Genomic DNA, 23,081 nt, shown 5'->3' with positions numbered 1-23,081 from the left:
TGATTAGATCCTCCAGAGAAATAGAGGTAGCTTTTCCTGCATGTGATATAAGGTGTCATGTATGTAGTCATATTCAAACATTTCTTTGTTAACCATCCTCACACACTTAGTTATAAGAAATATAACAATGACGTTAGTTGAAAAATAAGTTGAAGAATTATGCATCATTGTCTGGTTATCACGGAAGTGAATCATTTGACATGTACCTTCATGAAGAAATAAGAATGAGAGTTACCTTAGTGAGCGTACACAGGTTTTATATGAAAAGCAAAGGGTCTTCTCATAACTTTTATTGCTATTCTTTTGTCATTCTTTGCTGTACATGCCACAGTTTGAAGAATCATATTTTGGGCTTAAAATTTTGTTAGCACATTCTCTACATTAGTCACCTAGCATATAGCATTTGTTTTCTTTCTTCGCTATGCCCTACAGAGAATTCATAAAGATTTTTGTTTCCATGTGCTTAACATGTGCAGTATTGTATTTTTTTTATTTTTGACTCATAGCTAATTAACATGGTTTATCCTTTAGACCTTTTTCTTTCATTATTTTTAGTTGTTTAATCTAACTTTCTCAAATTAATTGGTGTAGATCCTTTTTTCTTTAAATGAACTGGAAAAGAGTTGTTTGTCTTTTCTCAGAGATTCAGTGTGTATTGTATTTCCTCCATCATACTGCATCATCATTTTTCCAGTATATGTAATATCCATTCACAGCATTACTTGTCATTCTTTGCCTTACTGTGCAGTGTACTTGAATACCTGTATAACTGGGACACAATCATACATATCATCTTTTACTAGATGCTTAGGATGTTATTAAACATCAGGTTGCAGGGAAGTTAAGTCCTGATACTAAAATTTACATAAAGCTCTCATGCTGTAATTTTCATGATAGAGGATCATTCATAGTACATTATTTGTAAGAGCTGAAGGTTTATCACCATTGTCTGCTGCAGCAGGGAGATGTGGAGAGCTAAATGACGCTAAGTATTTGTCACCCAAAAACAAGATCTTTCAGACCAAGATTTATTGTTAAATGATATATTGGGTATTTTTGTAGAAACTTGTGGGTCACAAGCTGGCTTTGATGCATGACAGTGAGTATTGAACTGATCATAAGTTATGTAGAAAGTTAGCATTGTGTAGTATGATGGTGGTAGTTACCTCATACTAGTTGTGATGACTTATCTTTTACTTGATATACATCTAAGGTCAAGTGTTTATGTCATACTTTGGTATGTTAGAGTTCCAGTATATTACTGAGCCATGGGAGGGGAGGGGCAGGAGGATAAATTATTTGTGTGAATAATTTATTTTTCTCCATTTCTTAGCTACCTGTTTGCAGGTAGGATCCAGGTAGTTACTGTATGAGCAATCCATAACATACCTGAAAAAATTATTCCTCAGGACAAATTCTGAAACATAACATGATGATTGCAGAGAATGGAAGTTGACTGAGTTGTTGTTAATCATGTACATTCAATATAATACTATTTGTGTGTATGACCAATAGCTTTCACTAGTTATGTTTCAGGATCTGATACATATTACCTGAGATCCAGCTTTTGTTCCTGTTTTACTGTAAATACAATATACTTAAGTCATAATTATTAATCAGTGATATATATATATATATATATATATATATATATATATATATATATATATATATATATATATATATCAGTATTGCTCAGTGCTAAGAATGTAGAAAGTTTTAGTTTGCAGCAATATAAATAAAGGTTATAGTTAAATGTATTTCCAGTTTGAACTGGTGATTCCAGCCATAGCATTACATTACCCATGCACATAGCATCAGTATTAGGGAGCCCCCAGCCAGCCTGCCATCCGGAATAGCTCTATACACTTACATACACACACACGCACAGATATATGTAGATATGAATAGGTGTTAGTGGATGGACTCGCCTGCTTGAGGTCGCACCATGAGAGAAAAGTCACATTTGACAAGGCTGTATCACTGGTAGTAAAATCCTATTATAGAACATCCAACTCCAAAGGAGTATTCATTTTCATGCAACTGAAGTAGTGCAACCTTTTGTGTATATTTATTTTATTTATTATACTTGATCGCCATTTCCTGTGTGAGCGAGGTAGTGCCAGGAAACAAACGAAGAACGACCCATCCACTGATATACACATATACATACGTAGATGCCCATACATGTATATGCACATACATATACATATCAATATATACACATACATAACATATACATATATACACATGTACATGTTCATGCTTGCTTGCCTTCACTAATTCCCCGCTCCACCCCGCCCCACAGGAAAAGTATCGTCACCCCCTGCGTCGGTGAGGTAGTGCCAGGAAAACAAGACAAAAAAGGCCAAATTTGTTCTCACCCAGTCTCTAGCTGTCATGTGTAATGCACTGAAACCACAGCTTCCTGTCCACATCCAAGCCCCACAGACCTTTCCATGGTTTACCCCAGACATATCACATGCCCTAGTTCAATCCATTGACAGCACGTCGACCCAGAAAAACTGGAGGAAGTGAAGTATTCTAGATATCTGGGAATGGACTTAGCAGTGGATGGAACCATGGAAGTGGAAGTGAGTCACAGTATGTAGGAGGGGGGGAAGGTTTGAGGGGCATTGAAGAATGTGTAGAAGGTGAGAATGATATCTCAGCAAAAATAGGTATATTTGAAGGAATAGTGGTTCCAGCAATGTTGGATGGTTGCGAGGCATGGACTGTAGATAGGGTTGTGCTGAGGGGGGTGGATGTGTTGGAAATAAAATGTTTGAGGACAATATGTGGTGTGAGGTGGTTTTATTGGTAAGTTATGAAAGGATAAGAAAGATGTTTGGTTGAGAGAGCAGAAGAGGGTGTGTTGAAATGGTTTGGACACATGGAGAGAATGAGTGAGGAAAGATTAACAAAGAAGATATATGTGTCAAAGGTGGCAGGAAGAGGGAGAAGTGGGAGACCAAATAGGAGGTGGAAGGGTGGAGTGAAAAAGATTTTGAGCGATCGGGGCCTGAATAAGGAGGGTGAAAGGCATTCAAAGAATAGAATGAATTGGAACGATGTGGTATACCAGGGTCGACGTGCTGTCAGTAGATTGAACCAGGGCATGTGAAGCGTTTGGGTTAAACCATGGAAAGTTTTGTGGGGCTGTTTCCGACATCTGTGAGATAGCGCCTGGAAACAGACGAAGAATGACCCATGTGTTTTTGTGTCTTTTATATACACATTTGCTTTGCCTTTCCTCATGAACAAGGTCGCCTCAGAAACTAATAAACATTGGCGTCATTTGTACACACACACACACACACACACACACACACACATACACACACACACACACATCTTTCCAAAGGAGTCCAGTTTTTCTGCAACTGGAAGTAGTGCAGCCTTAGGCTGGAAGAGCCAGTAGAAGGCCTGGGCAACACCAAAACTCTTTCATAAAAATTGGTACTGGGTTAATTGTAAGTATATAATATATATATATATATATATATATATATATATATATATATATATATATATATATATATATATATATACATACATACTCTTTTCTTGTTTTGCAGTAATGCAAGACTTTGTGGTTGGGTTAAGTGTTCCACTTTTAATTATTGGCATAGATGTTTTCTTTTGGTTTATGTTCATTTTTGAAGAATTCTGTAATTGTTTATCTCAAAATGTTGTGTTGCATCCACAGCAAAGTCCTATGGTTTGAATTGAACGAAATATCGAGTTTATGTGTATAAGCAAATAAACTAGCATCACCATTGCACATGATGAAGTTGTTAGCTGATATCATCAAAGCATTATGTCCTCAAGCCTTTTAGTAGCAGCACTCCACCTGAACCTCGTTTTCCTTGGTCCAAACAAAAGCCATGTTTGGACATTCTTTTGTGCAGGAAATTGTAAGGGTAAAAAATTAGAATATGTTCTTAGATTTGAAGATTAATGACTGGTTTATTCTGTTCACTCCTAGAAGAAGATTTATGCACTTATTTGCTCCTTCTCATCATAGTAAGGTGGCTTCAGGAATAGATGAAAGGTGACCTCATTTTCTCACATCCATTATCCATCTGTCATGTACAATGCATCAATAACAGAGTCTGCCAGCCAAAGCCAAGCCCCATTTCATATACTTTGATTCAGCCCATTGAAAGCACATCAACCCCTATAAACCAAATTGATCTGATTCTTGCCATACCAAGTGTACCTTTCACCTTCCTGAGTATTCAGGCCTTGAAACTCCCAAGGTATCTTTCATGCCATCCTTCCATTTCCTCTTTGGTTATATCCACTCCATTCCTCCCTTCACTTTTGCCAGTGTATTCCCTGCATGTCACAGACGGCGACTAAAAGGGATGGAAGTGTGGGGCTGGAAATCCTCCCCTCCAGTTTTATTTTTCCAAAAGAAGGAACAGAGAAGGCAGCCAAGTGAGAATTTTCCGCTCAAAGGCTCAGTCATCCGGTCCTTACGCTACTTTATCATTGCTTGAAATAGTGAATATGCATGAAAAGAATATGTATATGTATATTCATTTTATTATACTTAATTGCTGTTTTCAGCATCAGTGAGGTAGTGCCAGGAAACAGATGAAGAATGGCCCATCCACTCATATACGCATATATATACATAAACGCTCATATACGCACATATACATACATATACATACACATACACAGACATATATATGTATACACATGTACATATTCATTCTTGCTTACCTTCATCCATTCCTGGCACCACCCTACTCCCATAGGAAACAGCACTGCTACCCCTGGCTTCAGTGAGGTAGCACCAGGAAAACAGAAAAAAGGCCACATTTGTTCACTCTCAGTCTCTAGCTGTGTAATGCACTGAAACTACCGCTCCCTATCCACAACCAAGTCCCACAGACCTTTCCATGGTTTACCCCTGACGTTTCACATGCCCTGGTTCAGTCCATTGACAGCACATCGACTACAGTTTACCACATTGTTCCAGTTCACTCTATTCTTGCATGCCTCTCACCCTCCTGTATGTTCAGGCCCTGATTTCAGAATCTTTTTCACTCCATCCTTCCACTGCTGATTTGGTCTCCCACTTCTCCTTCATACATTTTTGCCTTTTCTTGCATAAGCTAGGTTGCATTAAGATGAGATGACAGCCATAGTGGAAAGATCCTCACTCAGTCCCCTTCTTTGTACCTTCTTTTGGAAAGTAAAACAGGAGGGGAGAATTTCCAGCCCTCTGCTCCCACCCCCACTCTGCTCTCATCCCCAGGGCTTATATATATATATTCTTTCTTTTTCTTTCATACTATTTGCCATTTCCCGCATTAGCGAGGTAGTGTTAAGAACAGAGGACTGGGCCTTTGAGGGAATATCCTCACCTGGCTCCCTTCTCTCTTCCTTCTTTTTTTATTGGGAGGGGGTGGGAAAGAGGGGAGGATTTCCAGCCCCACTCCCTTACCTTTTAGTTGCCTTCTATGACATGCAGGGAATACGTGGGAAATATTCTTTCTCCCTATCCCCAGGGATATATATTTCTATACTATTCACCATTTCCCACTTTAGCAAGGTGGCGTTAAGAACAGAGGACTGGGCCTTTGAGGGAATATCCTCACCTGGCCCCCTTCTCTGTTCCTTCTTTTGGAAAATTAAAAAAAAATGAGAGGGAAGGATTTCCAGCCCCTGCTCCCTTCCCTTTTAGTCACCTTCTACGACACGCAGGGAATATGTGGGAAGTATTCTTTCTCCCCTCTCCCCAGGGATAATATTTATTTATTTATTATACTTTGTCGCTGTCTCCTGCGGCGCCAGTGAGACAGTGCAAGGAAACAGACGAAAGAACGGCCCAACTCACCCACACACACATGCATATACACATGTCCACACATGTACACACACACGCCCTTACATCTCAACGTATACATAGATATACACATGTGCACAATTCACAGTGCCTGCCTCCATTCACTCCCGTCGCCACCCCGCCACACATGAAATAACAACCCCCTCCCCCCCGAATGTGTGCGGGGCAGTGCTAGGAAAAGACAACAAAGGCCACACCCGCCCACACTCAGTCTCCAGCTGCCATGTATAATGCACCGAAACCACAGCTCCCCCTCCAAATCCAGGCCTCACAAAACCCTCCACGTTCACCCCAGATGCCTCACACGCCCCGGCTCAATCCATTGACAGCACGTCGACCCCAGTATACCACATCACTCCTACTCACTCCACACCCCTTACCTTCCTGCATGTTCAGGCCCCGACCACCCAAAATCCCCTTCACTCCATCCTTCCACCTCCAATTTGGTCTCCCACTTCTCGTTCCCTCTACTCACCCCCTCCATATATATATATATATATATATATATATATATATATATATATATATATATATATATATATATATATATATATATATTGTTACAAATTCAATACTTATTCAGGCAAGGTCGTCAGTAACATATGTTACAAATACTACTGTTCCTTGTCTTGCAAGGACGTTATAGATTTGTCAAGTGGCACAACTCAGGATAACACAATAATAAAGTTATGGGATTGAATTAAAGTCCAGCATTACATTAAATCTACTTATAATGAAAGATTTCAAGTGTACAAAGATAGTCACATAAATCAAGCATGAAACATTACGTTAACATTGAAAGTGAGTTTAACATTGAACATAAGATAACATTCGTACATGACTTAACATTCCAGATAAGATTTCGAGCCAGGAGTTCTCTTTCCTCTAAGGCAGTTCTTCGATAACAATACACTGATAAATATAACGGGCTTACAGCACAACACTATGGTAATGGGCTTATAGCACAGCAGGGCTTACAGGCTTACAACACAGCAGGACTTACAGCAGGGGACACCACCCACCTCGCTGGGCTTCAGAGAAAGGAATCAAGTCTCAGCGGGTGTTGTGGGTACCAGAAGACAAGCGTTCGCCCTTGCTGCTATAAACCTTACATTTTGATTGGCTATAGAAATATAGGGGAAGTTCTCATTGGTTGGAGGGTCCCAGAGTCTCGGCATAGTTACACTCTCGTAAAATGCTGGGTGGACAGAAACTCCGAGCCAGCCTCTGGCATCACTCCTTGCCCTGATAAGAAATAGATACAAACACACACGTCTTCGTAACAATATATATATATATTTCATACTATTTGCCATTTCCCACGATAGCGAGGTAGCGTTAAGAACAGAGGATTGGGCCTTTGAGGGAATATCCTCACCTGGCCCCCTTCTCTGTTCCTTCTTTTGGAAAATTAAAAAAAAAATGATGAGAGGGGAGGATTTCCAGCCCCCTGCTCCCTCCCCTTTTAGTCGCCTTCTACGACACGCAGGGAATACGTGGGAAGTATTCTTTCTCCCCTATCCCCAGGGATAATATATATATATATTCTTTTTTTCTTTCAAACCATTCGCCATTTCCCGCATTAGCGAGGTAGCGTTAAGAACAGAGGACTGGGCCTTTGAGGGAATACCCTCACCTGGCCCAATTCTCTGTTCCTTCTTTTGGAAAATTAGAAAAAAAAAAACCGAGAGGGGAGGATTTCCAGCCCCCCGCTCCCTCCCCTTTTAGTCGCCTTCTACGACACGCAGGGAATACGTGGGAAGTACTCTTAATCCCCTATCGCCAGGGAAAATATATATATATATATATTTATATTTATTTTTTATTTATTTTACTTTGTCACTGTCTCCCGCGTTTGCGAGGTAGCGCAAGGAAACAGACGAAAGAAATGGCCCAACCCAACCCCATACACATGTATATACACACACGTCCACACACGCAAATATACATACCTACACAGCTTTCCATGGTTTACCCCAGACGCTTCACATGCCCTGATTCAATCCACTGACAGCACGTCAACCCCGGTATACCACATCGATCCAATTCACTCTATTCCTTGCCCTCCTTTCACCCTCCTGCATGTTCAGGCCCCCATCACACAAAATCTTTTTTACTCCATCTTTCCACCTCCAATTTGGTCTCCCACTTCTCGTTCCCTCCACCTGCGACACATATATCCTCTTGGTCAATCTTTCCTCACTCATTCTCTCCATGTGCCCAAACCATTTGAAAACACCCTCTTCTGCTCTCTCAACCATGCTCTTTTTATTTCCACACATCTCTCTTACCCTTACGTTACTTACTCGATCAAACCACCTCACACCACACATTGTCCTCAAACATCTCATTTCCAGCACATCCATCCTCCTGCTAACAACTCTATCCATAGTCCACGCCTCGCAACCATACAACATTGTTGGAACCACTATTCCTTCAAACATACCCATTTTTGCTTTCCGAGATAATGTTCTCGACTCCCACACACTCTTCAAGGCTCCCAGGATTTTCGCCCCCTCCCCAACCCTATGATCCACTTCCGCTTCCATGGTTCCATCCACTGCCAGATCCACTCCCAGATATCTAAAACTCTTTACTTCCTCCAGTTTTTCTCCATTCAAACTTACCTCCCAATTGACTTGACCCTCAACCCTACTGTACCTGATAACCTTGCTCTTATTCACATTTACTCTTAACTTTCTTCTTTCACACACTCTACCAAACTCAGTCACCAGCTTCTGCAGTTTCTCGCATGAATCAGCCACCAGCGCTGTATCGTCAGCGAACAACAACTGACTCACTTCCCAAGCTCTCTCATCCCCAACAGACTTCATACTTGCCCCTCTTTCCAAAACTCTTGCATTCACCTCCCTAACAACCCCATCCATAAACAAATTAAACAACCATGGAGACATCACACACCCCTGCCGCAAACCATATATATATATATATATATATATATATATATATATATATATATATATATATATATATATATATATATATATATACATATATATATGTCTCTGTGTATGTGTGTGTGTGTGTATAGCTATTTGGAAAAACCCATGGATTTTTGTTTGTGTTGAAAACAAATTTATTTGGCTGACTGACAATAGAATTTTAAATTTGGTTAAGTATACTTATAGTTGAGTTTTCTCTGTATGCCGCACTGTTATGATATGATTTTGACTGAAGAGGAGATAAGCAAAATTTTTGGTAATACCTTTATAATGAATGTGATCTAGTGTATATATATGTTTGCAGAATTGGTTGTGAATATATTTCATTTTGAAAATTCATTTTTTTGAAAATGACATCTTGCTCTTTACTTTGGAAAAGCAAGAATTTTGATTTTGAAGTTAGATTATAAAAGACTAATTCATGAAATACTTTTTCTTGCTTGTGGCTAGCATCATACACTTATATGATATCTTTGCCTTATTTATTGAGTTTTATAGAGTATTGAGAGTGGTATATGTTAGAATTATATGAAAATATTTTAATCTAAATATGAACCTAGACTCTTAACAGACACTCTATTAATTTTCTCCATTAACCCATTAGTTTTCTTTACCAGGACATGTACTGTCTGTTATTTGCTTTATAGAGAGGACTTAGTGAAGTGGTACCATGTGTTGGCAGGTTTTGTCCATGTTTGGAGCTTTATTTATTCCTTTCATTAACTACTGAGGGAACAGAGATAGAAGTCTTTTTGGCAGTAGGAGATTTGGATGACACAAAGTGGGAGTTTGTACCAAAGACTGTATGCAGATGTACTGCATACTTTCTACAAGTGAAATAAACTAAATTCCTAAGAGGTTGTAGTAAACTTAGTACCTTTCAAATAATACGTTCTGGGCAAAACTGTTTGTGGTAAAGTGAGTTTATTATATTGCTTCATGGTCAGATGAGTGAGAAATTTTTTTGAAGAGAATAAATGATCCAGATAGTATTGGCTAATACTTGTTTTTAGGGTCTTCATTTGTATGGAGATGGATATGAGAGACTGTCCTGCTGGGGGTGAAATCACATGGAGATACAAGTTCCTACAGTGTGTTCAAGAAAACCTTTTATAGTTTTTTCTTGAAATTCTTTGTGGTTGGAGGTATAAGTACACCGCATGTGATAGCCCTGAAATTGCTTAATTTGTTAAACTTGGAAAAGCATCACATAGTACTTGAGAAAGAATACACACGGAAAAATATTGTGTTTAATGGTACAAGCAGAAGATGCAAATCAGAATGGGAACCAAACACATACAGGGAAAGGATAACTGATAACCCAGAACTTTGGAGATACAAGTTCCTACAGTGTGTTCAAGAAAACCTTTTATAGTTTTTTCTTGAAATTCTTTGTGGTTGGAGGTATAAGTAAACTGCATGTGATAGCCCTGAAATTGCTTAATTTGTTAAACTTGGAAAAGCATCACATAGTACTTGAGAAAGAATACACACGGAAAAATATTGTGTTTAATGGTACAAGCAGAAGATGCAAATCAGAATGGGAACCAAACACATACAGGGAAAGGATAACTGATAACCCAGAACTTTGCCTTGTTGGAAGAGAGAAATATGATGGATGTTATGATTAATTTTTGTTGTTGATACCACGTTGGAAGAGAGAAATATGATGGATGTTATGATTAATTTTTGTTGTTGATACCAAGCAAAAATTAACAATATGACAGGAAATCAAGCAGATGTTAGAAAATGTGAAGAAATATTTGATAAGTTATTGAGTGTTGGGCAAGTGGAACAGGTTAAGTGAAGAAACAGTAATTCAGAGAATAAAAATATTTATGAAATTTTAAGAGATGATGGCCCATAGTGCATAAGTAAATAATCAAGTAAACTCAGCAAGACCCAGACAGACAGACAGACAGACACTCTCTCAAAGAGATTTTAACAAATGGGAAAGTAAAAGTGATTTAAAATGGAACATGTCTGTCTTTGATAATGATATCAATCATTGACAAAGAAGTGAAAGAAAGTATAGTAAAATATGTTGCTGAAGACATTAGAATAAGTAAAATTATGAATTCAGGAGACAAAGATGCTAAAGATCTAAATAGAATTTAGATGGGCAGAAGAGTTCCTCATGGAATTCAGTCTTGAAAAATTTGAGCAAATAAGTCATGTAGGGATTAACATTATATTGATGTCACACTTCAGAAGCCTGGTGGAGAAAGGGAAGGTGAAGCATCATAGATTGAAAACTTGAATTTAAGGTGCACATTGACAAAGTGTTACTATTAAGCCATGAGTCATCTGATAGTCATATCGCAGATGAGAGAGAATTCAACAACAACAATCACAAGAAATACTGAAAAACCATGAACTTTAGATTCTAGAAAGAAGAGAAACTTAGAAGATAATCCATGCATGCCCTTGTTCATTCAAAGACCACGAACCCCAGCTTCAAGAAAGAAGAGATACTTAGAAGATAATCCATATATCCATGTAAGGATTATGTATGTATGTATGAATTTGTAGTGTGATGCAGAACAATGTTTAAGGAAGCCCCTGAATGAGAAAAAAGTTATTCATTATAGATAATTGCCAAGGAGGCTCTGAATTCCATTTTGATTCTGCATGCACTCTGTAAGATGTGTTTCTCAAGGCATGTAACTTTTTATAGCAATAATATTTTTGGTAGGATAATGTACGCACAATATGATATATGAGTATAAGGTAACTGAAGTATTGGATGACAGCATGAGAGGATATTTTCCGTGAAGGTATTCATATTTCATTTGATTTGTAAGGTTGTGAAAAATCATAGGTTAGTCACTCAAGTGAGAATCTTTTAGCTTTGGGAATGTCATATGAATGAGTAGTTGATTCTTTTATGTAGCTTTAGTTGTATGCCTAGGAGTTCATAGAACTAAGGGTTTTCATTAGAAGATACCCTGAAGCATCATAGCTCTTCTTTTTTATTTTATCATGAATAGATGATATGATTTCGATATAAAAGGAATTATTCACATGTATAATTTAATTTTGTTGTAATCCTGTCTTTAGAAATAGAGAAGAATCTACAGATTTGAGTATTTAACTGATAAGAAGACCTAACTTATGCTCAGCTTGTGTGAAATAAAGAAATAGTCTTTGATAGTTTGTGGAAATTTATCAACAGCTTAACTCAAGGTTGCATTTAAAACAAACATGATGAAGTAAGTTGATGATGGACAGTATAATTTCCTTTAAGACAATTAGAGATATGATCAGATGAAAGTAACCATAGTAAGATGAGTATATGGATTGTTGGTTTTTGGTGTAATGGCTGGGAAAGTAAGACCCTGCTTGAGAGATTACTTTTCCTTAAAGATTTTGTTACACCTTTTTTATGCATCATTTAAGTGGTAAGTTTTTTAGTGGAACACCTTACCCAGTATTAGATATGCATTTAGCTGTAAGTAGTAACTAAGAAAACATTTATCCCATCAGAGTTAATATATTTCCATTGGTTTTCCTGGCATTTTATATTCAGAATTATGCATTTTTCCTGTCGTTGTTTCTAAGGTTGCAATACATGTTTTGGTTTTATACATTTTCTGTACAAATGCTCCTCACTTTTTAGTGTGTAAGATATATATAGTAGTGTATTGTGATATGAATGAACTAGAAAATGATAATGAACTAGTAAATGTAAATAAAACTATTTTGATGTGATTGTAAAATATGTTTTGATGACAGTTGACTTCTTGTATCTTCTGATTGGACAAGTTAGACGACTGTCATTCTCAACTGAATTTCCATGCTGATTGTTTTGAGTTATTGAAGCAAGTTTCTAAACTTGATGAAAATACTTGACAAGTTCCTCCAACTTTTCATGAAAAAGGTGAATTATAGGGTCACAATTCTTATCCCTCTTTAGATAAACAACTGTTACAGGTGCAGGAGTTGCTTTGTTATGTTTGATGTGTCCATGTTGATCTTTATAGAGTTGGAAATAAAAGTTCACTGGTTCTGAAGATTTTTGAAGCATTCTTTAGTTGATAAAGTTGCACTTTAAGTCGCTTATTCTTCTGTCATTTAACCTCAGGTATACTGAAGAGTATCAGCACAGAATCCCTGTAGAATAGGTGTTATTATTAAGTGCTCTGAACTGGAAGATTATACAGAAACAAGCCTTTTCCGCAGTTTTTCTTTAGTATTACCGTGGTTTATATTGTTTTGCTTCTGTATATGCTAGCATACACATACATGAATTACTGTTTGCAGAATTCATAACCAAGGAATATGGTTTGTTCCTTTTAGGTTTAATGAAGTGAATGACTTGTCACATTATGCATTTTGTCATGTTTTCGTCCGGTACAACCGCACAAGATAAGCTTTCCGTCAGATCTGGAAATAAGCTAATAGTGCAATACAGAATGGAAAAATGAAAAAAAATTTAGGGGTCCAAGGTGGCATTCGGACCTTCAACCTGTGAAGTGGATGTTTAATCATGATGTATGTGTTTCAAGACTTTTTTTTTAAGGTTTTTCTTTTAATATAGATTTTACTCTTCAATAATCAGATTTACCTATCCCAACCTCCATTTTAGGAACTGATGGATGTGCTTAGTGAAGTATTAGCATTGCTGAATATGTTGCATTCATGGGCCACTTAGGATTGAGTGAATGGGTTTGAATCCTTGTTGCAACAGTCTGTCCATCGGTTCATCCTTCTTAAGGGGTTGGTTGATAAATTGGGTACATTGCTTTGACATTACACATGACAGCTGGAGACTGAGTGTGAATGAATGTAGCCTTTTTTGTTTGTTTCCTGGCACTTCCTTGCTGAAGCAGGGGGTAATGATGCTGTTTCCTGTGGGGTAGGGTGGTGCCAGGAATGGATGATGGCAAGCATTAATATGTACATGTGTATATTTGTATATGTCTGTGTATCTGTATGTATATGTGCCTGTATGGGCATTTATGTATATAGACGTGTATATGAGTGGATGGGCCATTCTTCGTCTGTTTCCTGGCGCTACCTCGCTTCACGGGAAACAGCAATTAAGTATTTTATATATATATATATATATATATATATATATATATATATATATATATATATATATATATATATATATATATATATAATTATCCCTGGGGATAGGGGAGAAAGAATACTTCCCACGTATTCCCTGTGTGTTGTAGAAGGCGACTAAAAGGGGAGGGAGCGGGTGGCTGGAAATCCTCCCCTCTCATTTTTTTTCAATTTTCCAAAAGAAGGAACAGAGAAGGGGGCCAGGTGAGGATATTCCCTCGAAGGCCCAGTCCTCTGTTCTTAACGCTACCTCGCTATCGCGGGAAATGCATTTTTTTTTTTTGCTTTGTCGCTGTCTCCCGCGTTTGCGGGGTAGTGCAAGGAAACAGACGAAAGAAATGGCCCAACCCACCCCCATACACATGTATGTACATACGTCCACACACGCAAATATACATACCTACACAGCTTTCCATGGTTTACCCCAGACGCTTCACATGCCCTGATTCAATCCACTGACAGCACGTCAACCCCGGTATACCACATCGATGCAATTCACTCTATTCCTTGCCCTCCTTTCACCCTCCTGCATGTTCAGGCCCCGATCACACAAAATCTTTTTCACTCCATCTTTCCACCTCCAATTTGGTCTCCCACTTCTCCTCGTTCCCTCCACCTCCGACACATATATCCTCTTGGTCAATCTTTCCTCACTCATTCTCTCCATGTGCCCAAACCATTTGAAAACACCCTCTTCTGCTCTCTCAACCACGCTCTTTTTATTTCCACACATCTCTCTTACCCTTACGTTACTTACTCGATCAAACCACCTCACACCACACATTGTCCTCAAACATCTCATTTCCAGCACATCCATCCTCCTGCGCACAACTCTATCCATAGCCCACGCATCGCAACCATACAACATTGTTGGAACCACTATTCCTTCAAACATACCCATTTTTGCTTTCCGAGATAATGTTCTCGACTTCCACACATTCCCATTTTTGCTTTCCGAGATAATGTTCTCGACTTCCACACATTCTTCAAGGCTCCCAGGATTTTCGCCCCCTCCCCCACCCTATGATCCACTTCTGCTTCCATGGTTCCATCCACTGCCAGATCCACTCCCAGATATCTAAAACACTTTACTTCCTCCAGTTTTTCTCCATTCAAACTTACCTCCCAGTTGACTTGACCCTCAACCCTACTGTACCTAATAACCTTGCTCTTATTCACATTTACTCTTAACTTTCTTCTTTCACACACTCTACCAAACTCAGTCACCAGCTTCTGCAGTTTCTCACATGAATCAGCCACCAGCGCTGTATCATCAGCGAACAACAACTGACTCACTTCCCAAGCTCTCTCATCCCCAACAGACTTCATACTTGCCCCTCTTTCCAAAACTCTTGCATTCACCTCCCTAACAACCCCATCCATAAATAAATTAAACAACCATGGAGACATCACACACCCCTGCCGCAAACCTACATTCACTGAGAACCAATCACTTTCCTCTCTTCCTACACGTACACATGCCTTACATCCTCAATAAAAACTTTTCACTGCTTCTAACATCTTGCCTCCCACACCATATATTCTTAATACCTTCCACAGAGCTCTCTATCAACTCTATCATATGCCTTCTCCAGATCCATAAATGCTACATACAAATCCATTTGCTTTTCTAAGTATTTCTCACATACATTCTTCAAAGCAAACACCTGATCCACACATCCTCTACCACTTATATATATATTTATTTATATGTATGGGAGCGGGGGGCTGGAAATCCTCCCCTCTCGTTTTTTTTTTTTTTAATTTTCCAAAAGAAGGAACAGAGAAGGGGGCCAGGTGAGGATATTCCGTCAAAGGCCCAGTCCTCTGTTCTTAACGCTATCTCGCTATTGCGGGAAATGGCATATAGTATAAAAAAAAAAAAAAATTTACATGTATATGTTTAATAAATATTTTCTTTATTATACTTAGTCACTGTCTCCTGTGTTTGTGAGGTAGTGCAAGGAAACAGACGAAAGAATGGCCCAACCCACCCACATACATATGTATATACATAAACGCCCACACATGCACATATACATACCAATACATTTCAATGTATACATACATATACATACACAGACATATACATATATACACATGTACATATCCATACATGCTGCCTTCATCCATTCCTGCCGCCACCCCACCACACATGAAATGGCACCCCACTCCCCCTGCGTGGGTGCAAGGTAGTGCTAGGAAAAGACAACAAAGGCTACATTAGGTCACACTCAGTCTCTAAGTGTCATGTGTAATGCACTGAAAACACAGCTCCCTTTCCACATCCAGGCCCCTCAAAGCTTTCCATGGTTTACCCCAGACACTACACATGCCCTGGTATATCTATTTATTTATTCATTTATATTTATTCATTATATTTGATCTCAGTTTCCCACATCAGCGAGGTAGCTTTAATGAGATGGCTTTGATTAGGTCATTCAGTTTCCCATGCTGTCTCAGCCAAAAGTGAAAAACAGCTATCGTATGAACTTGACAGAAGTTTTTTTCCACTGATAAGGGGAGATAATGCTGCATCAGTGACAGTATGGGACTTTATTATAAGAATTTAATGTCAGGGTACATTGCAGAAAACAATGAGTGTAGACCAGTCATGGCCTATTGTTTATTCTCGTTTAGTTTCAGTGCAGTGGGATTTTGTAAATGTGGCTGGGAGAATGACATACAAAAAATGTGATGTACAGCTAATGAGCTTGAGAAGGTGACCTAGTTTGATTTGATTAACTGCATTTTGCTTAAACAAAAAACAGAGATAAGCAAAAGAGGGAAAGACTTTAAAGAAAGGGCAAATGATTTTGAAAAAACTTTATTATAATATTATGATAAATGTGCCATGCTTTTTATTGGCCCTCATTTATTATACCTCATTTGGTAAGATGATATTTTTTTAGAATGCCTCATAATGTGATAGTTCAATTTTTGTTCTGTGTATCAGAATGTTTGATATTGTGTTGCTTTTCTGACTGCCCATTTCATGTTTTAATCCTCTGAAGCAGTTTTTGAAAAAAGTTGCATGATTATGATGTGTGGTATTTGTGGTAATTCACTGATTACTTGCAAGGAAAGGGGCAGACTATTTCATAAAGTTTGCGGAGCCATGATCAATCACTTTCAACAGATGTTTGGAATGTTCACTCCATCTCTTTTCAACCTCTTCTTAACCCATTATGATTTTCCTATCTGTCCTTGATGTTGCTCTCATTTGTTTTCTTGTGCTCCTCATGCTGTTCACCTCTTTCCATTTTCTTATTTTTTTCTCATTGACACTTCTCAACACATCTTGCATTTTCATCATTTTTCATAAGAACACATCTTGACAGAGACATGGGAAATTTCCTTGGTTGGTTGGTTATTTGGACTTAAGGTCTTTCAGCTGCCAGGGCCATTAAGGCCATCACATTCATGATAATCTAAAAAAGGTGTCAAAGATGATTAAAAGACGACATTAACTTGCCCAATTTTTATGACTGTAATGACGATTCTGGGCAAATGAGACTAAAGTTGGTGTCACTGCATTTAGCAAATACTCTAGAAAGACTTCAATCTGACTCAAATCTGGGGCATTCATTCATTCTGTCTATTATATTGATGCATGTAAAATATTTTTTTATTCTTGAATCAGTGTACTCTGATACTGTAAAAGCAAACAGGTACAATCACCATCTTTTTTGTTTGATAGGTTTTGGACACTCTTGTACATGTGTGGTCTTTGTGGGCCACATATCAAATTTTTTTTATTTACCTTTATTTACTTACTTACTTTTGTGCATATATTAATGAATCATTTCTTAGAATACCTAGTGTTTTGTTTGGTATACCATGTGACAGGTTTACCAGACTTTCTGTATTCATTATGGACCCAGCGCTCTTTTAAATTATTGCAGATTTATTTTGGAAAGTTGATTGACAACATGAAGAAATTATGACATGACCTTCTGAAGAGTCAGATGTCTTCTTTTCCCTCAAATTCCATCCCCTGAAAACTTTGTTTATTCAGTTTTACTGTTTTTCTATGAATAACGTAAGACAGTTTTTGCAAATGCAAGGTTATCATTCCTAGGGTGACTCAGTTCAGCAATATCTGTCTAGTATTTCCACGAAGGAAATTGTACTCATAGATAAGATTTCTGTTCTTGAGATAAGGTCATTATGCTTTTCCTCAGTGCATCAAATGGACAAGCATACTAAAAATGAGAAAGTGGGTGATACTTTATTCTTTCTTGTCAACAAATTGCAACTTCTTGTCCATAAAAAACATGGATTGTCAGCCATTTGCCACAGTGTCATTTTCTTTCCAAAGTCTCAATTCAGATGAATGAAAGTTGAGACTACAAAATAAAACAAGAACAGCTATTCTGAAATGTTAGAATTACAATCGAGGTAATCTTTAGTATTTACAGTGTATGAATTAACGGATTTAAAGTTCAGGAGACGGGAGGCAAATATATCCTTGAAAGATAATCAAGAGAGTATCCCCTAAAAGAAAAAAAGGGCATAATACCCATCACTCTTCAAATGATACTGCAGTAGCTGATTTAGTCTTGTTAAGAATATAATTTGATACTTAAAAGATAGAAAAATCAGTAAAAGTGTGTAATTTTTATTGCTTAGTATAGTCTAATGAAATTATGGAAAGCATAAGATAATGGTGATGCTTAGGATCTTATTTATTAATAGAATCATAATTTCTTGAGTTTGTAAAACGTGTTATCATCAACTTTGGGATAAGCAGGGATGATATCTTAGGGCCTTCAAAGAACTATTTTACTTAATTGCAGGAAATGATGAAATGATAAATGCCAACCTATATGTCAAGCAATCTTGAAAATATTATTTTGGGAAATGTTAGCCATGTTCTCATCCATCAGTGCTTTAGCTTCCCTTAACATGCAAAACCTGAATTATGATATGAACTCATTCCCTTATTCTTTCTTTATTCTCAGAAGAAAAAGTCGCTAAATACTGTAACGGCATTTATCACCATGTTTAGATATAGATCCCCCTTCCCTCTTTATTCACAGAAAATATGATTAAATGCAAATATGTTAAGATATATCTACTTCACTGGATAGCCAACAGTTGATGCTGTCACTCAGAAGGCAGCAGCTGTTTGAAATTTAAAGGTTTATGCCACTTGCCGAATACTGTAACAGGCAAAATATAGAATATTCAATATTATTGGTTTCCTGGGTAACAAAAGATATTCCTTCCATTTTAGAACTAATGCATGCAAAGCAGATATCATATGTAAGAAATTAATTAACCTTAGAAGATGATTTTCATATGAAAGATTTTTTACTTGCAGTTTTTATAAATTTTATATTTAAACATTAAATGTTTTGTAATTTTTTCATAAAAACTGAAGTTCCTCCTTACAGAAAACAATATACAAAAACTTGTATGAATACCAGGAGTGAAAAAATGTACAACCCCCATGGACTTTATATTTTACTTTTCTACATCAAAAAGTGTCTTTACAAATGTTGGAATTATTTTGTGTGATGCATTCTTTGTATTGCTTCAAAACTTACAAGTCTTCCAAAACAATATGTAGTTACTGGCAGTCCATTTTAGGACAACAAATCATTAATATTTTGTCCAATTTTACAAATACTAATGTAAGAGGCATCAACCTTATTTATTACATACAGAAACATATAATGAAATCAGGAAAGCTTTATATACTAATTTGTCAAAAGAAAAAAATGAAAATGTGTTGGGAAAGAATAAGGGAATTAAAGTATTAACCTGTTTTCTTTATAGTAACATGGCTAAAAGTTTAATGGACTATTGCAACTGACAGAATTCTGATGGAAGACTTCCTCTATATCTTCTGTGATAATACATGGGCTATTAATAAGAAAGGTCCAGACATATACTGTTAATTTTCCAGTTACATGCGCTGTAAAGATCAGCTAAATTGATAAAAGTACATATACTTTAATGGGGATTATGAGCCAATTAGATTTTTTTCTCTCCATAATTTGGAAGACAGATATCAATTTTTTTGAAACTTTGGTGTCATGACTGTGATGTCTGTAAGAAACATAAACGTATCATGAAAGTTGTCCTTAAGAAATTAAAGTTTTGAAAATTTTTTGCCTTTTTTTATTGTAAATATTTTCTTGCATACTGAACTAACACTGGCATTCTGTAAACAGTTTATTTCCGAATGGATGTATTAATTTTATGAAACATTAATATGATTTTTCTGATGATATTAAGTAATAAGAATTTCTTAACTGAGTAAAGGGCTTTGATTTTTGCAAGCTAGTCTGGAAGGATTAAAAATTAATAATATATGCCTGTACTACAGTACACCATATTTTAATGCTTTCAGTACAGTATAAATATGCAGTATAAAATGTCTTATACACTGTATTTGGCACATCTCTGACACCTACATTGATTGTCTTTATGGAAAAATTGTCATATTATTAGTTTTATATTATTTACAAACTTAGATATGCTTGCAGACTCATGTATATTCATCATAAATGCAAGTTTCATGGATTTTTTCTACAAGTAGAACAAGCTATTAGAAATATTTTGCACGTCATGAAATACCTGTGCATCACAGAGTTCAAACCCTCCTGCATCAGGGCCACTAAGTGGATTAAGGTTACTGCTCTAGAAGCAACAATACTCTGTCTGAGACTGGTTTGAGCTCTACTATAGCACACTGTGATTCATTAAGGTGTTAAACATTTCTAAGATATACTAGTTAACAAAACTAATCTTTGCCTAATATGATTTAGCTAATCCTCTTACCTCAGACTTAAGATAAGATTTCAGGATAACAAAAATCATATTCAAGCAGCATGTGATTGGGTAACAACGTGTATAAAAGTTCTACGTTATAGTTATTATTACTGGAATTTTCTGCATATTCATGAGAACATGCCAAGACCATTAAAATGTATATGTTCATAACCAAGAGCCCGTGACTGGCAGAATATTATCATTGGCAGTATAACATCAGTATAAAAAAATAGACCCACCATTTAAAACATTATTCAGTAAAATATCAGTTCCCTGATACCGTACAGTGATTACATCATTAAATTATCAAAACTGCAGATGATGGCATCAAGTAGCTGATCTCATTTGTATGAGAATCCAGACACAAACAACATTAAGAGGTGCCATAACTGATTTTTTCCTACACATTACAGAAAAAAAAGTTTAAGCGTAAGGGTACTTTTGTGTACTTGTAAAAAACATTTATCATATGTACAAAGTGAGGTGTAACACAGGAAAATTATAATATAGATTGTCCTCTGATCATGATAATCTTATCTTACTCTGAAGATTAAAGGAGAGTGGCTCTCTTTTTATTCAGTAATTACCAATTCAGCAGTTGTCAGGGACAAGACAGTAATATGGAACCACAAGCCTGATGTTGCAATAGACTTGCAGACTGTCATGGATATTTCTGTAGCATTTGTAAATCAGAAAAGTCTTCTTGAGTGGTTGATAACAAGAATGCATAACTGATAAGGTGAACTCTTACAACTGAGTTATTGTCATCTTAAAATGGTAAATACTGAGTATATGACTAATACAGGTAAACTCTTACAACCGAGTCATGTACAGTGAATCTCCTGTTGAAGAAGTAATTAGCATACTGAAGTAACTGACTTTGCAGTAACCTCAGTGTGTTGCCAGCACATCTGGTGTAGTTTTGGGTGACTTAGTAGGTTCATAAGGTCCTCGTTCTCTCATCTCAATAACAGCCTCAGCGCGGTACCTTTGGCCATAAGGGTCATCTGAATGGTCATCTACCTCATAAGGATCATTGCAGCGTGGCACTGGTGGTCTTCCATAACTGCCATAATGATCTGAAGGAGGACCTGATGGTCCTGCTGGGGCACGACCATAATGTGTACCAGGAGGAGGGGGTGGTGTAGGAACTGAAGGAAGTGGACCGGGACTTAATGGAGGAAGGCCAGGGGGACGTCTGTTAGGTGGCGGTGGTGGTGGAGGCGTCATAGGAAGCTGAGTCAGGCCAGAGTCTCTCTGAGTTAGCAGGGAGTCCCTTGTCTGACACTCACAGTCTCGCATCTCTACACAAGATTCTTCCATATCATCAATCTCCTCTTCATCCTCATCCTCATCCACCTCACTCTCAGATTCTGACTCAGGCCTTATGCAGGGATGGCCGTTGGTCTTAGCATCAGAGATATACCATCGGCCTCCCTCATTCATTGTTGGTCGGTGAGTTGTTTGAGGGGATGATGTAATTGACATGCTTTGGCTTCTTTGACTCCGCTCCTCTAATTGTTCACGAGATCGACGGATATTCTCCTGAAAGGACCATGGGCACTGTTACATGATACATGAGTTGGTCGCTGACAATATACCAGTATGAAAGGAAAAATTTGAGATCATTGCTTTCAAGGTTTCTTTTATGACTGAATTTTTGAATTATGATGACCAGAAATGTACTAAAGTGAAAAATAAAGAACGTGATATTATAAAGGTTCTTGAAGGCTTAAAGAGAAGTTATGAAGTTTATTATGGGACACATATCTAAAACTGAACCATGTGAAGAATATGGAGTTGAAGAATTTGTATTTGTTAGTTATATGTTGGGTTGGAATGTGGAAAATATTGATCAAATCTTGTTAGTGATACTTACCATGAACATGATTAGTCTGTCATAGCTTCTGTCTGATTAATGATTGTTCCTGTTCAACTGTATGTCGGTGGTCCTGTGTACATTATGGTGTCAGTCACTGTATTCTGTTTCATTCATCATTCTGTCCAGTCAACCATTCAGTCTACTGCCAGTATAACATTGTGTTTATCAACAAATCATTGGTACTTTACACCGGTCTGTCCATCATCTTGAACAACAGCCATCCTTTTTTTTTTATTATACAACCCACATTCTGTCACCTCCTGTCTAATATCTTGTGTTGGTAGTGTTATGGATATTTACCAGTGTGTAAATGATCCTAACCATTTTTTAGCCCACCAGTATATCATTGATTTTCCAATAGCTTGTCAACTAATTTGTCAGGTATTATGTTTACCAACTCTACTGTCAGCCAGTTTACTTATGGTCTAACCTATTTGTCATCTGATTATCTGTCCTTTATCATATCATCCACCATGTTCACTATTCCCTCCCTAGCCTTACCATCATCCCTCCC

The 23,081-nt window shown here is 37.3% G+C and overlaps 2 protein-coding genes across 5 annotated transcripts in view; one reads left to right on the top strand and one right to left on the bottom strand.

The window, feature by feature from the left end:
• The window catches only part of alpha-Man-Ia (alpha-Mannosidase class I a), a 55,947-nt gene that overhangs the window by 23,968 nt on the left and 8,898 nt on the right, over nt 1-23,081 (top strand). The window contains exon 10 of one of the 2 annotated variants that reach the window (XM_071683262.1): nt 2,309-2,424. The exons of the other annotated variant lie outside the window; for it this stretch is intronic. The gene's annotated coding sequence lies outside the window, so the exon portion shown is untranslated. Of the gene's footprint in view, nt 1-2,308; nt 2,425-23,081 lie in introns of those variants that run through there. 2 annotated transcript variants of the gene reach the window in all.
• LOC139760294 (neuropilin and tolloid-like protein 1) overlaps nt 19,356-23,081 on the bottom strand; it is a 168,283-nt gene continuing 164,557 nt past the window's right edge. For all 3 annotated transcript variants that reach the window (XM_071683264.1, XM_071683266.1, XM_071683265.1), the window contains one exon: nt 19,356-22,230. In XM_071683264.1, the coding sequence (XP_071539365.1) occupies nt 21,577-22,230 (654 nt within the window). In that variant the 3' untranslated portion in view covers nt 19,356-21,576. The remainder of the gene's footprint in view (nt 22,231-23,081) is intronic.

This window comes from Panulirus ornatus, chromosome 36 (genome assembly GCF_036320965.1).
Source record: "Panulirus ornatus isolate Po-2019 chromosome 36, ASM3632096v1, whole genome shotgun sequence".
In the NCBI taxonomy this organism is placed as follows: domain Eukaryota; kingdom Metazoa; phylum Arthropoda; class Malacostraca; order Decapoda; family Palinuridae; genus Panulirus; species Panulirus ornatus.
This window is presented reverse-complemented; position numbering and strand designations above follow the sequence as displayed.